The 17,822-nt window shown below is 49.6% G+C and overlaps 1 protein-coding gene across 2 annotated transcripts in view; it reads right to left on the bottom strand.

Annotated features, from left to right (window-relative positions):
* Nucleotides 1-3,418: 3,418 nt before the first annotated feature.
* LOC107107587 (rho GTPase-activating protein 20-like) overlaps nucleotides 3,419-17,822 on the bottom strand; it is a 21,144-nt gene continuing 6,740 nt past the window's right edge. Inside the window, exons 2-8 of one of the 2 annotated variants that reach the window (XM_015407897.1) lie at nucleotides 16,665-16,738; nucleotides 9,950-10,123; nucleotides 9,237-9,386; nucleotides 7,357-7,398; nucleotides 6,810-6,894; nucleotides 4,375-4,452; nucleotides 3,419-3,640 (exon numbers count right to left, since the gene is read on the bottom strand). In XM_015407897.1, coding sequence (XP_015263383.1) covers nucleotides 3,563-3,640; nucleotides 4,375-4,452; nucleotides 6,810-6,894; nucleotides 7,357-7,398; nucleotides 9,237-9,386; nucleotides 9,950-10,123; nucleotides 16,665-16,735 — 678 coding nt within the window. In that variant the 5' untranslated portion in view covers nucleotides 16,736-16,738 and the 3' untranslated portion in view covers nucleotides 3,419-3,562. The remainder of the gene's footprint in view (nucleotides 3,641-4,374; nucleotides 4,453-6,809; nucleotides 6,895-7,356; nucleotides 7,399-9,236; nucleotides 9,387-9,949; nucleotides 10,124-16,664; nucleotides 16,739-17,822) is intronic. The other variant, XM_015407905.1, reaches the window with a different exon arrangement.

Genomic DNA, 17,822 nt, shown 5'->3' with positions numbered 1-17,822 from the left:
AGAAGTTTAAATTACTTTGTCAGTCCATTGGTTGGGAAACACAGGGTTTCATTTTGGACTTGAAGCAAACAAACAAACAAACCTCGGTTACCTTCTTTGGAGACTGAGGGCTGTGACCTGCAGAGACTGTCAGTCATCAAGCAGTATGATGATCTACGGCTATCTATCGATGGTTCATGCATTACTTTAATTCAGTCAAAGAGTTTTACAACTTCATGAGGCTGCTTAAAGTAATGTCCCCTTTACAAGTGGGTCCCAGCAACTGCCACAGTGCGTAGGATGGTTCTTACTGTATTCGGAATATTTCTGCTGTTTCAATTGCTGCTGTTGGAAGGTGCCCTAAGGTCTTTTAGTAATGCCCTAAGAATCAGGGTACAAGGAGCCAGTGTGTACAGACATTTGTACCAAGGTTACCAGTAGTCCACTTTTGAAACTAGTTTGAAGCTGACCATAACTAATGTTAAATCTAACACACGCAACTCTCACCACGGTTAGAGCTGAAAAGGGCAGGGAATTTGAGTAGCAGGATGACGGGAGGCCTCATGTGAACCTAAGAGTCAGCCAGCCCTCACATTAATCTGATCTCTTGGCCATGATTAGGGGAATGTTATTGCTTGTGTGGCCAAGGGGAGGCACAGCTCTGTGAAGAATGGGAAGGTCTGAAAATAAAAAACAGATTTAAAAATTCTCAAACATCCACACTTTCCTGAGCTTCATCGAAAATCCAGTCCTGAACTGATTCCCATTTGATTCAAAAAGCCTCTCCCTAAATATGATACTGTCAGTATGTCAAATGTAATAATAGAAGTGGGTTATTAAATATTATGAGAAAGGTCAAAAAGACATGCTCTGTCCCCTTGGCCAAAGTAAATACTTCATCTAACTTAAATTCGGCATTTGAACATACATCATCGTCTTACTAATGCCAATGATACAAAAAAGGAAAACATTTTAATTTGGGCCAGTTTAAAGATACAGGATTATTCTAGGGTTAGTGCCTTGAATTTGAACTATAAACTACTACACTGCTTTTATTTTCATTTCTGGTGTTTCTGAAATCGTCTTCTGCTACCTTTTGGTTCCAGATCTCAAACCCCATTTACTGCGTTTCATACAAGCAACAATCCAAAGTTCTTATGCATCAAATAGATATTTCCCCCCAAAGGATAAATGTAACCTGTGCATAAAATCATTTAGAATAATACCCAGAAGTATAACAGCCCCATAGCCAGGAAATCTTTCGTGATGGGGGGCAAAGTGTTTAGCACACTGCTAAGTTAATTAGCTCCATTAAGCGAGCATGGTGGCTAATTCAATCAACAGAGCTAGTTACATTAGCACTGTGGAAAGCCCCCCTCTCCCTCCCCTCCTGCTCAGCTGCAGTTCCTTACCGCCTTACCTTGGTGGGCAGGCCTCCCCTGACGAGGACACACGGCCACCCGGGAGGGGAGTGCGAGGGGCAGCTGAGTGGGGGGTGGGGAGGGCCATCCCAATACACAAAGCCTTGTGGTCCGGCACTGGGAGGGCTGCAGGCTCCCTGCTCGCCACGCTTCCTCCTCCTCCTCCTCCTCCTCCTCCTGCAAGCCCTGGTGAAGCAGAAGCCTGGCCTCCTCTGGCACGGGGGGGTGGGTGTCTGGCGTCCTCCCGGACTGACGGGGACACCCCCAGATGCCATGCGTGGCTATGGGCCCGGGTAACTGTCTTACCAGCATGATCTCAATGGACTTAGACTGGAGTAACTCAGCATAGGACTGCGCTGTTAATCTTTACAGGGCACCTTAAAGGCTAAGAACATTTATGCCAGCTTGAGTTTCTGTGAGTCGGAGCTTCCTTTTTCTCAGACACTAAAATCTGAAGAGGAGCAAGGGAGACCTTTACCTTTACTAACATCTGAAGAAGCTCTGACTCACAAAAACTCATGCTGGAAATAAAGGCCATTGGAGTTCTGTTTTATTTGACCATCTAGAATATGCTGTTGCATGTGTGAGAGATTGTGGGGTCTGTGCACATGAGGCTAGAGATGAGGCCCCTCAGTGTCTCCAGCAAGTGGACTCTATGAGATGCAGGTGAGAAAAAGTTAAAATTGTGCAGAATCCAGAGAAGGCTGTTAGGAAAGCCCTACAGAAGCCACAGGCGGAAAGCAACTCATTCATCCTGGAAGTCCTCTGCTGCCATGGCTCTGACAGGAGGCTCTGCAAGTAGATCCTGTTTCTTTGGGGATGTCTCCGTGGGCTGTGCAAGCGGCTTATTTAAAGGAACAGGCCCAGCAGCTGGCTGGCTGAAAGCATCAGGCATTTCTTGGCAGCAGATCTGGCTGACTTGCCCGCAGCCCAGAGGCGCCTGGAGTTGGGTGTTCACAGATCTCACTAAGTCACTAGGGAAGCAAGGTCCCTCTTTCTGGATCATGGGTAGGGTGGGGTGACGACTTCTCCTTATGCTATTACCCTGATCTAAAACACTTCCAGGGAGTTGCTATCTGCTCGCTGGGGCAAAATGAAAATCTACCCACATCCGTATGGACGATTCCAAAAAACTATCTTCAGGCATCTCCAGAAAGAGTTCCCCTGTACGGGTTAATTCCCTCCTGACCAAAGCCATGTACTTTAGTGGAAAGATTATCTATCTTTTGGCTTCTTCTGGTTTAATAATAGCTCCTTACTGAATTTTTAGAATTTGTATGTTTTCACACAGGCCAATTCATTTGGTTGCCCTGCACCATGGACTTTGTAGTCTTCAGGCTGCATACAGAGTAATTCTTGTGTTTGGTGCCTACGCCAAAGCCATGTACTTTAGTGGAAAGATTATCTATCTTTTGGCTTCTTCTGGTTTAATAATAGCTCCTTACTGAATTTTTAGAATTTGTATGTTTTCACACAGGCCAATTCATTTGGTTGCCCTGCACCATGGACTTTGTAGTCTTCAGGCTGCATACACAGTAATTCTTGTGTTTGGTGCCTACAAATACATTGCTTTGTGAATTTTGTACTCTTCAGCTTTCATAAACAATAAAGTGCTTCTTAAAAGAATGTAGGAAGGTTTTTGATGAAAGCAGGGTACATGAAGGGGAATCTGCTTTTCCTCCCCTTATCAGATCTACCCATTTCTCAGCAAATTCCACTTGTGCAGAATTCAACAGTAAACCTTCTCTGACTCTGCAAAACTTTCCTCTAAGAGTTTGTTTTTGGAATTATAGCAGAGATGCATACAAATAGCTGGAAGTATCCAACTTGCATCCATTTCCCATTCAATTCCACTCTAATCCCAAGCCTTCATCAGAAACTTTCTAAAGCATTTTATTGAAAGAATATATTGCATTCGAACAGCCCTTCTCTGATGCATTAATCTGACAGCGTGAGTTTTACGTCTTACCTGGCAAATGTTGCCAGTAAACATCTATGACTTTTTATTTAAAGGCCCATTGAATTCTGGGATGTGGTAATAGTTCAGACCTCTCTCAGAAGACCAGCTTTGGATGATAAAAGGAATGACACTTTTATCCCCCGGAAATGAATGGCTCAGTCCCAGTCACTTCAGCAGGTGCCTCTACTCTTGCTTGCCAACACTAGTCCTTACCAACAAGTGGGTATGCAGGATCACCGCTCCCTGGTATTACCCAGAGGTGATAGTCGCTTGGTCGGCCCTGTGAATTGAGAAAGGGAAAGGGAAAGAGGGGTTGTCAATGTCTGCAATGGGGCCAGGCTCTGGGGGAAAGGAGAGCCATCCAACTGTGCAGAGAGTCCAAAACAACGGGAAGAGCTATCAGCTGAGTCGGCCTGGGTCCAGGAAATGCACAGCTGCAAATCTCCTGGAAAACCACAGGATGACCGTCCCTGCTGGCCTCCAGAGGAAGGGAAAAGATTCAGCACAGGGAAAAGATACAAGGCAGAGCTTTTCTGAATCCATTAATGAGGCTCAAAGAGAACCCTCATCAAATAAAAGTTCAGGAGTTTATTAAATACAGCAGCACAGTACAGCCACTTCCAGAAGACACACAGCGTGCTGTGAGAGAACTGCTCATGTGCTGTTTTTGGTCCTGACATTAAGCAAGCAGGAAGAAGGAAGGAGCAAAGGAGACAAAGTTATGAGCAGCACATGCAGGGAAGGCGTTCGTTCGTTCAGCGGAGAGTGGGCCAAGGACTCAGGGCAAGAGCTCTCTCGCCATCCCCACAGGGATCCCTTGGGAGGCAATGGAGTAAGAAATGAATACTGCATTTCCCCTTACATCTCCATCAGGAAAAGGGACTGGAGCCTAATTTAAAAAAAGGAAATCTGGACGAAATTGGGGGGGAGGCAGGATATCTTTCTAAAACAGGCACTGCCCCCACCTGACCCCTGAAACTGATGGCCTAACTGGGATATAAAGCTGACTCTTACCAGAAGCCCCAGGTTTTGTGTCGTCTTCTTGATGATGTCGTCTGCGGTCTCTGTGTTGGATATGCTTATTGTGGTGTTCTAGATACGGAAAACAAAGGCACGTTTCAGAGCGACTGCAAGGAATGTGCAGTGTTTTCATATCAGCATGGCACAGACCCTGGGGCCACTGATCCGTGTCATGCTAACATTGCACAGGTGGATGCCAGTGACTCTGTTTAAATGGGATAACACTTTAATGGACACATTTAAAACTGTTCAGTGACTTCTACAGGCATCATGAACTCCCCGTCTCCCCAGTCCCCCCCATTCTTTTTCTTGGTCTACAACAGGAGACCCCAAGATGGTCCCCACGGGCACCCGCTAGCATCTTTCTTGGTGCCCTCTAGGAGTGTGCAATTTTTTCTCGGTATTTTTTGGTTCGGATCTATGGGACCCCCCCAATTTTTTTTTTGAGATTCCTGACGAAAACTGGATCCCAATACTGGTAAAGTATTCGGATCTGGGATTTTTTTGGAAATCCCATTTTTTTTAAGGTCCAATAGACCCAAACTGAATAATACAGGGAGGGGAAAAGGAGTGGCAAAGCCGCAAAGAAACATCAGAGAGGAGGCTCAGCTGGGGCTCTTTTGGGCACTGTGGTTCAAACCAGACTGCCCAAAAGAGCTCACAAAGCAGCTGACCCTGCGGGGAGAACTCCGCTGGGGCTCCGCTGGGGCCCTCTTCGGCAGCTCGGTGGAACAGCCCAAAAGAAGCCCAGCTGAGCCAGCGGGGAGAGAGTGTGTGTGTGTGTGTGTGTGTAGTGTCCTTGGCTGTTGTTTTGTGGGGTCTCTTCTGCAGCCCCTTTGAACACCCCCCGTTTAAGAAAGCCCCCAAACAGCTGCATGGTGGCCACTGTTCCCTCTAAGCTGTGGAGTTATGTGAGCAAAAATTCTACCTTGTGAGCTACTGGCATTAAAGTTGCGAGCGAGCAATTTGGCTACTGCAAAAATTAGTGTGCTCTGGAGCCATCCCTTCCTGAGCTAAGGCAAAAGTGTGTGAGCTGGAGGCTAAAAAACTGTGAGCTAGCTCACACTAACTCAGCTTAGAGGGAACACTGGTGGTGGCAGCAATCTGCTCCAGCCCCTCAGCTGCTGTTGACGGTAATTCTCAAAAATATCCAGGATTTTTTCAGGGATTTTTTTTTCAGTTCTCCCAAAAAATCCCAGATATATTTAGGATAACAAAATATACCCAAAAATATACACCACAGCAGAGGGATCTTCATTGTGTGACTGCAGATCAGCTGCAGAAGCCATTTTGTGACTGGCTCTGCCTCCTGCAAGCGGTATCAGAATCCCAAAGTCACCTGCAGGCTCAGAAAGGTTGGGGGTCCCCCCCCCCAGCAGGCATTTTGCAGTAAAGAAAAGGTCCCTTCCTTGAGGAGTTGCCTTCAGCAGAGGGAGCAGGTGGACGGAAGCAGAGAATGGCCCAGGCCAGGCACCTCAGCAGGGCACAATGCCATAAAGTCTCCCCTCTAAAGCAGCCATTTTCTCCAGGGGAACTGATCTCTGTTGTTTGGAGATCAGTTGTAACAGTGGGACATCTCCAGGCCCCATCTGGAGACTGGCAGCCACAGGCACAGCTGCTGCATGGATTTAGTGCCAACTAAGCAGTGGAAGAAAACATCAGGGTTCTTCTCTTGCTTCCCACCATGGCTGTATCCAAAGACCACAAAGTTGGTGGGACTGAACAGGATTCAATAGTTTGTGGCGTACATCTTTGCTATGGAATCTTCATCACTAGTACACATTTGTCAGAGTAACTGAGCATGGCGGCACAAACACTGGCTGCGGTTGTTAGAGGGAAGATGCAGGAAAGGTGGGAAGGGAGAGATCTGAGAGCAAGACTCAGAGGAGACAAGGAACTGAAGTCCAGGTGAGAGCTGGCCAGCACAGGCCCCACAAAACAAGTTGATCTCATCTATGACAACCCTAATGGTTTTACTCAGGGTCCAGAACAAAGTACGCTGGCACTATCCATGACAACAGAGTTTATTCTAAAACTAATTTGCGTGTGTGTGTGTGTGTGTGTGTGTGTGTGTGAGAGAGAGAGAGAGAGAGAGAGAGAGAGAGAGAGAGAGAGAGAGAGAGAGAGAGAGAGAGAGAGAGAGAGAGTTCTCTTGGGGTTTTGTGAGTCTCATAACCACGAAACCCTTCCTGTTAAGCAGTGCTGACTCTGTTCTGGAACAGGCCGTGAATGGGTTGGTCTGTGTAGCAAAACACCCTCTTGCCCTCCAGACCCCTCTCGGGAGCAAGGAGCACCTTCTGCAAACACAGATGTTGGCCACCTCTGCTTGGCTCATGCTTTCAAAACAGCTGCTGTTCTGGGGTGTGTCCTGGATCCCTTTGACTACCTTCTATTCAGCTGGAGGATTTTTTTAATTCAGTGGTACTCACAGAGGAGCTATTGTTGCCATCCATCAACAGAATCTGCATGAATAAACTTTTGGGACATTCATTCTGCTTCATTTCATTACTGTGCCTGTAATTCAGAAGGATACCATTAGAGGAAAAAAAAACCCAATGTGCAAGACACACCAGTTTCCATAGGCTTGGGAGCATCATGAAAGAAGTACAAACGCTAACTCATGCTGCAATTATTAGAATAACTAAACTACGATTATGGGAAAGAGAGGAGACCAGAAAGGATTAGATTATTTCAGTAGAAAAAAACTTTCTGGAATTCGGTTGATTTTGCAGAAACAGTTCTCATTTTGTTTAAAGGTTCGGAGCACAGCAGTTGTGGCTGATGTGTCGTGAAGTCTGCAGACAGGAGCAGCTGAGGAAATAACAGAACCACATATCCCTCTATCCCCACCCCACGCCTTTCAGGGGGGGGTTCTCTCTAGCCTACTGAGGGGGACAGCAGGCACACAACAGGCATTCTAGATACCACATGGCACCTGTTGGTGCAGGCTGAGATAGAGAAGATGGCATCTCTTACCACTGCAGCGTTGACAGCCATCTTTCTTTCACTTCAGGAGAGCTGGGAACGAGAAGTAGACGCTGAGGTAAGATAGTGTGCAAGGGGGCCCGCAGAGGGCCTCTGGTGGCACCATTCTGGATTACAGTTGGAACTATAAATCACAATCCTTGACAAGGCCAGAAACAACGTATGGTTCGGTTTTATTTTAATAAAAAGAAACATTCTTAAACTCTAGTTCTGCTGAGCTAAATTTCCAGGCAGGAGTAAAGGAGACTTCGATATGGGGAAAACGTCTGATTCAAAGAGTCTTCACCTTTTTTGCAATAACTTTTAATTAATATTTTCTCTCTCTTCCTTAACTTACAACTCCTAGAAACCATTTCCCCGGTAGTTTCTTAAACAACCCAGACCTGGGTTTGCATAAACATATGCTAGCTGTAAAAGCAAAGGCCAGGGACTTCATTCTTTCAGGCAAGAACCTGGCATGAACAGTACGGTCAAATGGAAGGAAGATTCTCAGAAGAGACGGAAGGGCCACAGAGAATCATGTTTCCCAGCTTTTGGTCCCAGGATAAAGGGGCACAGGGAGAGTACTGGTAGCAGTGACCAGGCATGCGCTGTTTACAGACTGAGAGAGATTCCTTTTCTTAAATGCAGCCTACGTTCAGGAGGGCTGCGCTTGTGTAAGGTTACAACCATTCACAGTGGAATCAGGACCATGTCCATTCATAGGCACCATTCAGAAGTTCGAGAGGATGCCTGAAAGCCAGGGATGGTGCCCCACCAGGTGACACCCATCTTCCCCATTGCTACAAACAGATGAACAAGGGCCCCGGTCACACGGGCCGGATATCGCGGGAGGCGTGGCTAATTGCCCCGGCGCAGTTTGATTCACGATTACGCGATCAGACGCGCCGGCGGCACACCACGGGTCCTTCCCTCGGCGCTGGCGGGTAAACGAGGGACCGGAGGGGAATGCCGCGCGCCGGCGCGATCACACCAGGGGCGTCTGGAGGCAGCCCGTGGCAAACGTTTACTAGTACCTTGGAGGTACTAGTTTTTAACGCGCATTGTCGGCGGTAAGCCACGGGTGCGCTCCACTTCTCAGATGTTGGGGTGTGATCGCGGCCGGATAATCCGCCCACCTTCCGTGCCTCTCCCGCGGCAACTTTGCCGTGTGACTGGGGCCCAGGAGAAGCAAACTTTCAGAGCTGAAGTCACTGTTGCCCTCACGGCATGAACTGAACTGTCAAGTGCCCATGAAGTAATCCTTCTAGGAATGAACAGGGATTGATCGCAGCCATTTATTCAGCTAAGAGAAAGGAAAGGGCTCCATTTAGCGGAAAATATTTTAAGAAATAGTCAGGGGCAAACCCCACTGTGTGCCCTTTGTGACTTTAGTCACAGAAAATGAAAGCTATTCTTTCTTTTCTTTTTTGCATTGCAATTTTATTTTTATTTTATAACATACTGTACAAAAGAAACAGAGCATCTTTCACTCAAAGGGGTGACTTAGAACGTTAGGAAAAATAAAAAGGAGATAAGAGGAGGAAAGGTTACACTTAATAATATATTATATAGCCCTGATAGAACAAAGTTTGAGTCCAGTGGAACCTTTAATACCAACCAAGTTTTATTCTGGGTATAAGCTTTTGGGTGCATGCACATTTCTTCAGATACTTGATAGAGTATGTTCTGGTATTTGAGCAGGCTCTCAAAGTCAGGTGAATTCCTTAGTCGAAAACCACTTAAGAGTTTTGTTCAGAAAAAGCTAGTCATTTGAAAATATTCAAAAAGGTCCTTTTTCTTGGTCACATGGGCAGGGGGGAAGGGGTGTGTGTGTAACTGGCTTTCATATGTTGGGGGGGGGGGGAATGGTGAAGACAAACAGGCCTTACCTGTAAGTGACAATGAAGTTGCTCGTGGGCCAGCCGAGAACAAAAGAGTTCTCAGGACTTATCTTTTTCTCCGACACTTCACTGAGGCAGGATCCTACCCACACCTCGCTCAGCCGCACTTGCTTCTTCATTTTCAAGCTGGAGGAAGACCTGGAGGTCAAGCAAGAGACAGTGGAAAGGTGCATCATGGGTAAAGTGTGCAGTTTCTCTGAGCATCCCAAACACAGAACTCCTTCACTTCTGCAAAATTACGAGCACCAATGAGGAAGGTGTGTGATTCACACTCATGTTTTACGCCACACAAGCATAAATGGGAGAAATCCTATCTTCTCTCTATTTCGTCCTTATTGGTGCTTCAAGCATCACTGGAGTTGTGTTATTTCCCCAGAAACGCCATTGTCCCTTTTAAGAGACAAGACAATAATGGATCACCTATGAGGCCACCAGTACCGAAGGCAGCCAAAACTTAAGGGTGGGTGGCACCAGTCAAGGACTGTGCTCTTCTAATTTGTATAAATGGACCTTCACCTGCAACGGCCAACATCATCACACTGGATTTCAAGAAGTTCTATAAAATGAGCAGACTCATCCAAAAGAAGTTGGAAGGGAGGGTAAAGAAGGTAAAATCCCTTCAGGAGGGAGAATCAGCCCGGCTTCTCTTGAAAAGGCCCTGTCTGGCTTTTGGCCCAGGGAATCAGGCCCACAGCTCTTACTTTGACTTGGCCACAATTAGTCTGTCGCTGAAGAGGAACAAGTGGCGCTCTTGAGTCTGCAGGCCCACAGTCAGGTGCACGCGTTCGTCCAGGAGGAATGTGGAGTTTGGGCTCCCAAAGGCCCCAACTGGTAAGCCATTGTCAGGATGGGAGAAGGGAAAAATAATTTCCCTGCTGGAAAAGAAATGGGTGGAATTAATCCCAGGACAGTCACTTGTTTCACCAAGCAATTGCCTCCATTAACCCTAACTCCTCAACCAAAGAAAAGTACAGAAGGTCCAAACAGAAATGCAGAAACAGGTATTAAATTCAGGGCCCAAGCAGGCTGTGCTGGGAGTCCTGTAGAGTCCTGGGCTCCTAGCCTTTTAAAATACTCTGTGCAACGGAGATGAACGTCAAAAACTGCAGACATGGAATTCCCACAATGTATCTGGTTTGGCCCTGAGTCTCCCCTGGAGAGGCTAATCATTTCTTTAAGAAACCCGTGAAAACTCACTTTGTCCTGCATCATGTTCATCTAGCCTGCCTCTGTGGCTTCCTTGAAGAAAAAAAGCAGTACACACAGAGAGACAAATCCAAAAGTGGGAGGCAGGCAGGCAGGCTGCCGTTTCAGACTGGACACAGGCCTCTCTCCAAGGTCTGCCTGTGCCCTTCCCCCCTGCAATCTTCTCTCTCTCTCTCTCTGCCCCTTCACTCCCCCCCCAAGGAAGGTCTCCTGCTTCCTTAAACAACTCTGCTCGTGCCTTCTGGCTGCCCCCCCCCCCAAAATCTGGAACTCCCTCCCAGAATCCCCACGTGATGCTCCAGGCGTGCCAATGGCGAGCAGCCAGTGGGAGAGGGGGCGACACCCTGCCAGCGGTGCAATGTCACTCCCAGCAAATACCCCAAAGTGACATCTTGTCACTAGTGTGGCACCAATGCGATGCTCTAACCACAGAGTTTTGCCCAAATCCTAGAACACCGCACTGACGTCACACTGGTGACCTGATGTTATTCCTGGGTATTTGCTGGAAGTCATGTTGGGCCTCTGCTAAGGGGCCACTTTTAAAAGCTTTTCCATCCTGCCAGTCCTCAGTGGGCCCGCGGGCAACGCTGAGGGTGCTGCCATGCCTCTCCAGAAGCAGAATGTGATGTGGAAGTGTCATCCTGGGACGTGGTGGGGCTGGCTGTGATTCCCTTCCTAGGAGCCCCCCAGCCCTACCCACTCCCTCCTGTGCTGCAGCTGGCAACGGCACGGACTGGCTGCCCCCACCCTGGTTTCGGGGGGCTTGGCCGGGGAGGGCCCACAGCAACCCCCCACCCCTCCACCCCCAGTCCGTCCGTGCCCTGCTGTGCGGCCACCCATGAGGCAAGAAGGGCGTGGGCAGAGCGGGCGAGGGAAGGCCAGCCTGCCGCCAGCAGGGAGGAGGCAAGGCAGGGAAGGCTGCCAGCCCACAGGGCAGAACAGCCCGGGAGGGAGAGAAGCCGGCCGGAATGCAACGAGGTCCCCAAAGGCCACGGACAGACTGGGCTCCGACCGCTTTATCCATACCTGACTCACATCGGGTCGGACTCAACCCCTGCCTTGGGGTGAGGGATGGACTCCCTTCACAGTAGGGTTGCCAGCTCTGGGGTGGGGTTTGCAGAGGGGAGGGACTTCAGTGAGTTATAATGCCACAGACTCCATGTCATGGAGATGGGGGGGGTGTGCTTTGGAATGATGACTTTCGTTTCTGCTGTGCCTTCACTGGTGTCATTATCTGTCTGTTGTACTATATGACCTTCGGGTGCCTGGTGCAGTATTTCTCCTGGGAAACGTTGCCCATTACTTTGGTGGGCTCCTGTAGGCTACCTGATTGGCTGTGGGCCATCAGGGGACCCCTCTGAGTTATGTATATCTACTTGCGTCACGCGCTTTCTCTTTAGTTCTAACATGAAACAGTTAAGATTCCTGCAGCATCAATGTCTCAATAAATGTTACTTCTTTGAATGAACGTTGTTGGGAATTGATTGTGTCAGGAGTCCGACACCATCTTCCAAAGCGGCCATTTTCTGCAGGTGAACTGATCTCTGTCACCTGGAGTTCAGCTGTAATCCCAGGAGATCTCCAGCCACCACCTGGAGGTTGGCAATCCTCCTCCACGGGCAGCCTCCCTCCCTCCACCTGCAGGGATTGAGTGAACTCCCCCCTCCTTCCTCGTGCTGGGTCTTCTATGGCCCCCTCTCAAGGCTCCGCCTCCTCACAAGTGATTGGATCTTGCTTTCCCCTCCATTTCCCCTCAGTCCAGCCCTGAAGCTTGGAGACGGCTGCCATTTCTGTGTTGAGAAATTCCTTGAGATTTTGGCGGTGGGGCCAGGGGAGGGGCCTCAGCAGGGTATAAGTGCCATAGAGGCCACCTTCCAAAGCAGCCGTTTTCTCCAGTGGAACTGATCTCTGTTGTCTGGAGAGCACTTGTAATTCCAGGAGATCTCAAGGCCCCACCTGAAGGTGGGCATCCTTAGGCTGGAAGGAGCCTGGGAAATGTAGTCCGGCAGGAAAACCGGCAGCAGGGCCGGAGGGAAAGGCTGCCTTGAGGCTTACTGACCATTCGGCTCCTCAGGCTTGGGCACGGTTGTCAACCTCCAGGTAGTGCCTGACATTCTCCCAGAATTACAAGTGATCTCCAGACGACAGTTCCCTTGGAAGAAATGGCAACTTTGGAGGGGGAACACTGTGGCTTCACGTCCCCGCTGAGCTCCCTCACCTCTCCCAAAGTGGTCATTTTCTCACACTGCCCCCAGATCTCCAGGAATTCCCCAAGCTCGGATGGCGGTCCTACCAGGCATCACCCCCAAATCTTCAGAACTGTCTCGAGCTGAAGTCAGCGACCCTTCTCTCATGCCTTCCAACAGCAAAAAGTGATGGTTTCGTGCTTATCAGTGCAGCAATCAGACAAGATACGAGATCTCTCCAGGTATGCAGGAAAATATGGCATTATTTTATTTAAAAGAGGAAAAAACCTCCTCTCAAAGGACTGATGATGAATGAGTATGCTCATAGCCTCAAGGCCACTGAGTGTGGGCGGGAAGTGGGGGGGGACAAAATTCAAGGGGGCAAGTCAGCAGGAGGGCCCCTAAAGCCAGCTGAACGTCTTTCCAACTGTTTTCCTTTCAGTGCAGTCCCAGCTGCAGCCACTAGGGGCGCAGGGAAGTCCGAGCACAGTAAGAGGCACTTTGACCATCAGCTAGACCCGCCTTTCTACAAGACTGAAGCAAACTCGCCTAACAGATCATGCTAAGCCCATCAACCAACCCAGCACCGGTGCAAGACAAGGGAGCATGTTGATGGCTGCTACAGGAGTGGCCAACCTGCAGCCTGCTAAGGAGGCCATTTTCTTCAAGAGTCTAGCCTTTCTCTCTCCCTTTCCTTGCACCCAGATCAGCCAGATCTCGCAAAGCAGCAGTTAGTGTCTCTCCCTCCATCTAATTTTTCTCTCCCCCCATTTATTTTCAAGTTTTGTTCTAAAGTCCTTATCTTTATTCTGATTGGCTTGAATGCATTTGATAGTAGTACAGTAATAAACCTTCATCAATATTATGAAGGGGGAGGGTAATATTTCCCCATGATATAACAAAGTAGTAAAAGGATGCTTCCTCTCCACCCTTTAAATGCATTAGTCTGTTTTAGTGGTTATACATGTGGAACAGAAGTCAGAATTTCCAGTACAGGCACTGGGGTTGTTATCAATGTGTTGCTGTAAAGTTTACTTTGCTGTATGACAAATGACGTAATCTTTTTAATGTCATTATAAATTAGATGTATAATAAATGCCATAGCCAGTGGGGGCCCAAAACTGCATTCTTCTCCTTCCCTCCATTTTATCACTTGGTTTTGAAGGCCCGGCTGGTTGTTCCGACTCCCCCTTGTCTAGGCGATGAGCTGATTTATGCTCGCCTGCAGAGACTAATGGACCCAACTGGGTCCCAGAATGCTCTGCGGGATCTGATGCTTTCCGGCGACTCACTGGATGAGCTGATAGAAGATTGGAACTCCCATCTTTCTGAAGCCATCGATGTAGTCGCTCCCTGACCTCTTCATTCTTGTCAAAAACCATCTCCCTGGTATACTATGGAACTCAGGGGGATGAAATGAGAACTTTGACGACTTGAGTTTGGCGGTGGGCTCATGACGAAGCCCCAAGAACAGCTCATAGGAAGCCTATAAGGTGGCTGCGAAGGCTGCGAAGAGGGAATTCTACTCAGCCTCCATTGTGTCCGTTAGCTCATGCCCAGCACAATTGTTTAGGGTAATTAGATTTTTGACAACCCTCTCAGAGAAGAACTGTTCAGCAGAGGAAAGGTGCCCAGCACAATTGTTTAGGGTAATTTGGAGGAAAGTTGGTGGGGGGGTATCATGGCAATCATGGAGCAACATCGCTTCCAGTGTAAGCCCAGAGGAGGAGACGTCACTGTGTCAGCGTGATGCTCCGGGATACCTACAGAGTTTAGAGGAGACCTTAGGAGCATTAGGCCAACACAGTGACATCAGGTCTGGGTTTATGCCAGAAAAGGCATCATGCAAGGCATTCCCTCCGTCCATCTCCTCCCTCTCCCACAAGTTGTGCCCCTCCTTCTTCCATCAACCCACAGGATAGTTGTGTGATAGTATCCTGGTGCCTCTTCCTCCAGAGCTCAGCTTATCGTGCTAGTGGGACAGGAGGGCTGACTGGTATTCCCCAACTGGTTGTCGTGCTCCCCATTCTTCCTGGGGCCCCAGCTTGCATACATCAATTAATAAGGCACAATCAGGAGTGCGATTCTAGCTAGGACGCCATCATTGTGCCCTTGTTCTTCTAGGGCGACCCCAGCCACAGCAGGAACGATGTCCCAGGAATCCACCAGTGATCTGGTGGCAAATGTCAAGGGCCAGGCCACCCCCCCACCCGTCTCCTGGGGGCCAGAAGGAAGCCTTCCCTGCATCCAAATAAAGCCAAGGCCGTCAGCGCTGGGGAGAGGGGAGGGCTCTGCCGGGTTTGCTGCCCTCCCATCTGAAAGCGCTGGAACCGGGACAAGCTCCTTCCCCAAGGCAGGACATGGAATGAAAAATGGTGCTCTCTTAAAAGGTTGTTTGGCTCTAAGTGTAAATCATTTAAAGTTTTTATCTTGGGATTAAAGAAATATTTATTTCAATTAAATAAACTGCCAGGAGATATTATATATGAGGTTGTTTTTGGAACCCAACAGAAACAGAGAACGGTCTTCCCTTTTCTGTCACCTCATTCCAGGGTGGAGAGAAAAATCTGAGCTCTTTTTAAAGACTAGAAGTAGCCACACTGGCCCAGGGTTTCCTGAGGACCTCGGAACAGACAGACAGTAACTTTGGAGCACGATAGCAGAGCCAGGGGATGGCGACCCCGCTCTGAACGTCTCTTGCCTCGAGAACCCGACGGAGGCGTAGGGTTGCCGGCCCTGGCCTGGGAAACACCTGGGGCTTTGAGGGGGCGGAGCCTGGGGAGGGGAGGGGCCTGGGGAGGGTACGCAATGCCCCAGAGTCCGCCCTCCGAAGCAGCCAGGCCCCCAGATCTCCAGGAGTTTCCCAGCCTGGACGTGGCGACCCTAACTAGCCCTCTCCTCCTCCGGGTCTCCCCCAGGAGCCTGGGGCTGTGGCTGGCCGGGGACCTGGCAGTCCTGAGTCTGGAGGCTGGGCACGCAGGGTGGGCAGCAGAGGCCTGACTCGAGCCCTGGTGCGGGCCGAAGGGCACAGGCGAGAAGGCGGACCCGCTCCAGACGTGCTTCAGGGGCCCCTGCCCTGCCTCTCCCACACCAGCAGAAGAGGACTGCCCAGGAGGCAGTGGCGGCACGTGGGCCCCGCAGTCCCTCGCACGGCAGCTTCGCTTGGAGAAACGTGGAGTTAAAAACGGAGACCAGCAGATTACAAATAAGGGTCACAACACACGTTTTTAATAGAGTGTACACGTGTACACGGATAAGCACAGGAGGAGGGGGAAAGGGCCATCGAGTCACACCGGCTCATAGTGGCCCCCCAGTCCTGGGGCATTTCAGGCCAGAGAGGAGGCAGAGGTGGTTGGCCACGGCCTTCCGGCCTTCCGTGGTGGTCTCCCACCCTTGGACTAACCACGGCCAATACTGCTTATCTCCCAAGCTCTAGCAAGTTATCCAGGCTGCTAGATAAACATAATAGACATTAAATAGAGGTGTTAAAAGAAGAATGATTACACATTTATAAAATTATTGTTCTGATTGTCCTGAAGACCATGTCTCAATTTTGGGACTGATTCTGGGCAATAAAACATGAACTACGGTCTCCTCCCATTTTATTATGCAGCCTCCCAATTAAGATCTGCTTCACAAGCCCCGTTCTTTGAGCTCCCACCTTCAGAGAGGCCGGTGACAACTAGAGACAGGGCATTTTTTGTGGTGGCACCTCACCTCCGGTACGCACTCTCCCTTGAGTCCCTCTGGGCACTTACTTTACTTACTTTTAGGCCCCTGGCTAAAAACCCCCACTTCTTTTCACCCAGGGTTTCAGTTAGGGGTTTTATCTTACCAGCTTTTGAATGGTCTGCTTCTGTTGTATGGATAGTTTTTATGCTGCTGATGTCTGGCTTGTTTTAATAGTGTGGTTTTTCACTGTTAAGCTGCCTTGAGCAGGACTCTGAAGAGGCAGCATAGAAACATTCTAACTAAACAAAGAAAGAAAGCCAACGCCTCACGCGAAGCATTTTTATCTGCTTACCTCGACTTGGTCTTGCTGAGAGCTTTGCTGATGGCTGAGGTGGATCTTCGCCTTTGCACGATCGGTTTCATCTTCTGTGAGAGAAGAGGATAAACTGGTTACGTGGCCTGCCTTCCCCGCCTCTCCCTCTCCCCGAGATAGTCGTTTTCTGCATGCACAGAGGGTCTGCACTTTCTGGTGGGCATTCAAAGGTGTGCTCCCACTCCCGAATTCTGAGGCAGCAGAGCCTCTGGAAGGAAGACCAAAGCCACGATGCAAAGATAATGCGAAGAGCAACGAGACGGAATGAGTCAGGAGACGGGTCAGGATGTGATTTGGCCATCCAGGTGGGAAGCGTGAAGCACGCGGCCTCCCTAGGACTGGGGTGGCAACCCTAGAAGCCGAGCAGGCAGGCTGTGTTCTGGAGCAGGAGATCAGCTTCTCCCGATGGAAGGGGCAACTGGACGACTTGGAAGGGGCAGTGGCTTAGGTCCCCGCTTGGCCTCACCTGAGAAGTCTGTCTTGAAGAGCTGAGCCAGGTAAGGCCAGGTGGACCTCACCAGAAGCCAGAGAGCAGCCTGAGGGGCCCCCCCAAGCTTACAGACCACACCCCATCAGGCCCCTTGGTGGGAAATTTCCTCAGAGGAGCGGCTCTCAGCCCGGGGCCAGGAGCAGGGCGGGGGGGGGGCCTTGCTGGGAAGCGGATTCAGACAAGTAGAGGGCCTCACGGAGAAGGTTTCCATCAGGCCCCTTGGTGGGAAATTTCCTCGGAGGAGTGGCTCTCAGCCCGGGGCCAGGAGCGGGGGGAGGGGGGCTTGCTGGGAAGCGCATTCAGACAAGTAGAGGGCCTCATGGAGAAGGTTTAAAAACAGAACCAAGGCAGAGGAGGGAAATCTGGCTTTCCGAGGTACCCCAATGGGATACGACATCCTTACGAAACTGTGATCCAATATAGAGCCAGGCATGCTTAACCAGAGGAAAGGGAAGGCACTGAAGTCGTTTTCTTTTTAATGGGGAATCCTCCCTTTCTGCACCCAACAGCCAATGACCTCATTGCTCCTCCATTCGCTAACAAAGGAAGCCCTGACAGGAAGTCCCGGGGCTTCCTGTCCCCAGCCCACCTGTGTTTCTCCCCAAATCAAAATAGGTGTATGTGGTTTGTGTACAAAGAAGACACAA

The sequence above is a fragment of the Gekko japonicus genome, unplaced genomic scaffold, assembly GCF_001447785.1.
Source record: "Gekko japonicus isolate JY-2015 unplaced genomic scaffold, Gekko_japonicus_V1.1 scaffold4342, whole genome shotgun sequence".
Lineage (NCBI taxonomy): Eukaryota > Metazoa > Chordata > Lepidosauria > Squamata > Gekkonidae > Gekko > Gekko japonicus.
The sequence above is the reverse complement of the archived record's forward strand: the minus strand, read 5'-3'. Positions and strand labels throughout refer to the sequence as shown.